The following is a 5156-nucleotide window of genomic DNA, read 5'->3' as shown; positions in this document are numbered from 1 at the left end:
CGGGGGGGCCCCGGGCAGGACTCGGCCGCGGTTGATAAGAGCTGCCAGCGCCGATTGTTTGCCTTAGGAAGTCGTTCGCGGCGCAGGAAGCTCTGGTTTCCCAGCGCTCCCCGCCGGCAGCTCCAGCTCCGCCGTGACCTTGGCCGGGGCGAGGGCGTCGGGGAGAACCGACGGGCACAGACCCCAGCGGCACTGGGAACGAGGGGACAGCCTGCAGGGAGCTTCTCCTCCCCCGAGGCACAGGGATGTGCTTCCCAAAAAAGGCTGAGGGATGCAGGAGCCACCGGCGGCGCCGGCACATCCCGCGGGGCAGGGCTGAGCTAGCCCTGCAGGAACACCAGCTGCTGCCTTTGGGTTTAAAAATAGCCTCCCTGAACAGGGAGTGCAATGTAAAGACACATCCTCTCTCTCTCCCCAAGCAGTGCTGCTCCTTCCCTGCCCCACACAATGTGTCCCGTGCATGGTTCCCTGGAAAACAGGAGCCCCTTCCTGCGCTTCCTGCCCTGCTCCAGCCACGGGGAACCGCAGGGACCAGGATCCTGCTGCCCCAGCACAGCTCCACGGGGCAGATCCATGTTCTGGGACAACAAAACGAGAGCTAGAGGGCTGGGGATGCCCCAGGGACACCGACCCACCACCCCAGCCTCAGCTCACCTGATGAAGTAGCAGCAGAAGATGAGGCTGAGCATGAAGACGAAGATGCCAGTGCCGAAAATGACCATGTAGATGTTCAGGGGAAGGTCCTGGAAGGTGATGGGTGGCATTGTGCAAGGTTTACTGGTGTAAATCAGCCCCAGACTGCAGGAGCACCCTTGTGGGGAAGAGAAAAGTCAGGGTTTAGGGTGGGAAAAGAGGTGCAGATGATGTGCTGTGAGAGCAGAGAGAGCCTGGGCTGACTCCGTCCCCTCTGCAGTTTGCAAAGTGGGCAGAAACCCACTAAGACATCATCCTGTGGCCTGTGAGCAGATCTCCCCAGCTCAGAGCAGCTCAGTGAGGCACCAGCAGCTGCATCTGCACAGCCACCAAACCCTTCTCCAGCAGCACAAATGTGCCCAGGCAGAAAGCAGGCAGCTGGGAGAAAAGGAGGCCTTGTACTTCCATCTCCAGAGGAATACATGGAGGCTGGAAGGGGATTTAGGGAAGGACAGAGAGAAAAACCAGCTTGAAAAACAAGAACAGTTGGTGTCTGTCATTGCTCTGTGGGAGCCAGGAGAAGCAAGTGGCTGGTTCATCCTCAGGGCTGGGAGGAGCACTGGGGCTGTGTGGGAGCACACTCAGCACCACACTGACCCAAATCCCCTTTCCCTGCACACCCCAGGCCACCACAGGGGAAACACAGGAGTCACACAGAGCCAGTGACAGCAGGAGGGTCCCACTGAACCAAGGGGGGCAGGCACAGAGCCCTCAGCCCCCTTGACACGGCTCTGCTGCAAGGTCCTGAATAAGCACCATTTTATGTCTCAGAATCATGCTGACCCTCCCAGAGCAAGAGCTTTGGTTTCTCAGCTCTCACTCAAACAGGACCTTAAAGTGTGCCCCATGAAGCATCTCCCCCAGCCCCTTCCTTCCGCTCAGCACCCTGCACCTCATCAAAAACTCCTCCAGAAACACTTCTGGGTTTAATTACAGCCCACTAACCCCTGTGCCTGTTTCTCATGAGAGGATGAATTTGCTCTGCACCACAGAGAGCACAGGCAGGAAGGAACAGGCAGCAGAAACCCCTGCCCAAGTGGAGAGATCCCAGGGATGGTCTGTCTGGTTTCCTCCTTGCTGTGATGGGGGACAGCAGGACACCTCACAGCCAGAGGAGTCCAAGCAGCACAGGCAAGTGGCACCCCTGGGCTGAGATCCTGCCCTGGGACACTCAAGTCCCAGTTATTCCCAGGCACCTGCTTTGCTGTGCCGTTTGGATTTACATCCCCCATTGATGCCACAGCCAAAGCCACCGTGGCCAGGGAGGCAGCTGGTCCTGAGGACCAAAGTTTGCTGCTGTGCAGCTGGAACAGGCATCAGATGAGAGCTTGGACTGTAGGAAATGGGTTTTTCCTGCCACAGAGGGCAGAGCCACTTGCTCATTGCATCTTGTAATCACCGGAGACAATCCATCACCTTCCTCATCCACAGAGTGGGAAAGGGAGGATTTGTTTGTCAGGTCCTCCTCTCTCAGCCTCCTGCTCCTCAGCCCACCAGGTGCAGGAAAAGACAATAGGAAAGGTTCATTATTTGTTGCCATTTCCTTGCTGGAAATGATTGAGAAATGCTCAAAAAACCCAAACCCAAACAAAAGGTATATAAGTCAGAAAAACTCCCTGAGCAGTGACATGAGGTAATGCTGTGAGGGACACAGGCTGCAGAGCAGCTGTGCTGGGAGGAGGACACCCCATTTGAGGCTGGCCAGAGCAGTGGGTGGTGGTGCAACAACAGGTCACAGTGAAACAACAATCCTTCCTAGCTGTACTTCAAACCTATCCCAAGAATCTGCTGAGAAGCACCAGCTGTTCCCCTCTGTGCCACAAGAGTGGGGACAGCAACAGCCCCAAAGGCAGAGCCTGGAGAGGGGAGAGAGGAGGGATGGGGGGCTGCTCCCCACGGGGGGAACATGCTCTGTGTGTGCCAACAGCCAGCAAGGGCCTGCTCCATGGGCCCTTGGCTGGGAGAGCTGGAGGAGAATTGAGATGGCAAAGCCTTTGTCTGGGAGAGCAGGAGGAGAGCTCCACAGAGAGCAGAGAAGGGTTGGGAGGTGCATCCTGGAGGTATCCCAGGAGAAGCATCATGTGGGTTGGGAAGGAGAACCCCAAGAGACAAAAACCCTTCCCAGCACATCCCTCTGTTCTTATCCAAGGGGGTCAGAACCCTGTGAATGATCCCAACCATCACCCCCAGCCACTGCACAGGGATGTTCCCACAGCCCCATGCTCTGTGGGGCAGAAATCCTATTCCCTGACCTCACCAAGGCTTCCAGAGCACTGCTCCATGTTAGACACCCAAACTCCCCACAGGTGGATACAGCCACATGGAAAAGCCACCTGGATGCTGAGAGAGGAGCAGCCAAAGCCCCCGCAGGGAAGGACCTGAGGTGCAACATGAGATGCTGAAACGTGCAGCCCTGAAGGAAGCAGAGAGGAGCTGCAAGGGCCCTGCCAGCCACAACACAGCTGGCAGGGCTAATTTTAGACTCACCAGCTCAGCAAGGGTCATTCCTCCTAAATGGGTCTTCAAGAATTCATGAGCTCTGGGCTGTGGTGCCGAGAAGTGAGCTCAGCTCCAGGGCAGGGCCCTTGGCTGGGCAGGCAGCAGTCATGGGCTTGGAGGAGATGAGGAGATCCTGCCAGGATGAGCCCTCAAGCCCCACGTCCCAGTAAGGCTGCTGAGCCCTCCCCAAAAATCCAGGCCCTCCCAGCCCCTTCCCTCCCACTCCTCCCAGCAGAGCCATCAGCAGGGTGGGAGCGTTGGCTGAATGATGGTTTTGATTAGCACAAACCCCTTTGCCTGACACAGACATTCCTATTTTTAGTTCAAGGGGAATGAATGGAGCAAATCCTGGTTTAACCAACATGAAATGAAAACCTGATGGGTGCTGAACCCAAACTGGAACAACCCATTTCACCAGCTCAGGTCAGTTTGGTACCCAAAACAAGAACCCCTGAAAGTGGAGCAATGATTTAGGTGAAAAATGAGAAAAGAGGGATCAGTAGACATCTGTGGAAGTGCCTACAGACACGTGGTGACTTTCTGGGCTCTTCTCCTACACAAAGGATGCCCAAGGAGGAGGTTCATTTGGCCAGAAAGGTGGTTCTCATGCAAGCTGCCAAAGCAGAAGGAGTAAACATGCAGTTTGACCCATCAGGGCTGTGGGTTACACCTCTTCTTCTTTCTCCTTCTACTCCTCCTCCCCACAAATCTCCCTGGCAGATTTCAGCACTGAGCTGCCCCAAGCTGCAGTGAGGACACACAGAGCCTTGAGTTGGCTAGTGGGGTGGCCCTAGCCCTGCTCCCCCCACACCAAACCCCTCAGCCTGACTTCAACCACCACAACCCACTGAAGAGCCTGCCCAGCCCCTCCTCAAACCCAGCCCCTTGTTCTCCAGCAATGCCTTGTGGCTTGGCCCCTCAGACACCACATTTTGCAGTATTTCACAGCATTTTAATTCAGGACAGCCCCAAGTTTCCACCCTCACTGCGCAGGCACAGGGTTTTTGCTGAGAAGAACTTCTCCCTCACCCCAATTCTTGTTCAATAAACCAAATGGAAAACTCAGCAGGTCATTAAATAAAACCATTCTTTTCTCCTCCCACACAAAAGCTGTGGGCTTTGCATCAGAAAATTGACTGCAGCTTCCATATAATTTCTGCTGTGATGCTGGAATAGGTTTCCTGCATGAGCTGCCCTGAAGCCAAGCAGTTCTCCATGGGAAATAACCAGTTCCCTTCCAAATAAAGTTACCTGGCTCATTCCTGGTGACTGCAAAGTCCTGAACTACAGGTGAGCAACGGGAGGAAAAGTTGTGAGGTGGAGGAGGAGCTGAAATGCCAAAGCAGCAGCTCAGCCTACGCTTGTTGTGAAGATACTCTGAATAAACCTATTTAGACTGAAAAGGGATTTCTTCAGTGAGTCTCAGCCTTATTTACACCACCAGCCCCAGCCCTGCAAAGTCCCTCAGAGCACACAGATAAGGGATTTTGTGGGGCTGATTCACTAAATATTTGTGAGCTCAGGGCTCAAAGCCAAAGTGGACAAGCCATGTGCCCACGGCTGATCCCACGTCTTGGCCCCTGAACAAGGGTGGGCTGTGTTCCTGGTGCTCCCCAAAGCCCATGCCTTGGGAAGCTGGAGAGAGCTGGGGCTGCTCAGAGCCTGTGAGAGCAAAGTCTGTCTTATTTGGGATGTTTCTTTAACACAGCCAAGTTTGGAGCTGCTCTGGAGCATTTCCTTGCTCCCCCCCCCAGTCGCCACATGTGTGGGTAACTGCTCTGTGTCCCCCACGTCGCCCAGAGCACACGAGGGATGTGTTAGAGGAGAGGAAGCCACTGGTTGCATTATATTTAGCTTCAAAGGCTGTAACCCTTTCAGAGATTAAAACAGCCCAGCCTTTGTTGCTCAGGCAGGGCTTTGATGGTGGAATTCCCAGCGCAGCTCCTCCACTACTTAGTCATAAA

The 5156-nt window shown here is 54.9% G+C and overlaps 1 protein-coding gene across 1 annotated transcript in view; it reads right to left on the bottom strand.

The window, feature by feature from the left end:
• Positions 1-811, bottom strand: part of RNF122 (ring finger protein 122) — a gene marked incomplete at its 5' end in the record, with an annotated part of 1904 nt that extends 1093 nt beyond the window's left edge. Inside the window, one exon of the mRNA XM_009082981.1 lies at positions 655-811. Coding sequence (XP_009081229.1) covers positions 655-811 — 157 coding nt within the window. The remainder of the gene's footprint in view (positions 1-654) is intronic.
• Positions 812-5156: the final 4345 nt, after the last annotated feature.

The sequence above is a fragment of the Acanthisitta chloris genome, unplaced genomic scaffold (genome assembly GCF_000695815.1).
Source record: "Acanthisitta chloris isolate BGI_N310 unplaced genomic scaffold, ASM69581v1 scaffold14379, whole genome shotgun sequence".
Classification (NCBI taxonomy): Eukaryota; Metazoa; Chordata; class Aves; order Passeriformes; family Acanthisittidae; genus Acanthisitta; species Acanthisitta chloris.
Note: the sequence above shows the minus strand (reverse complement) of the source record. Positions and strands in the feature narration are given on the sequence as shown.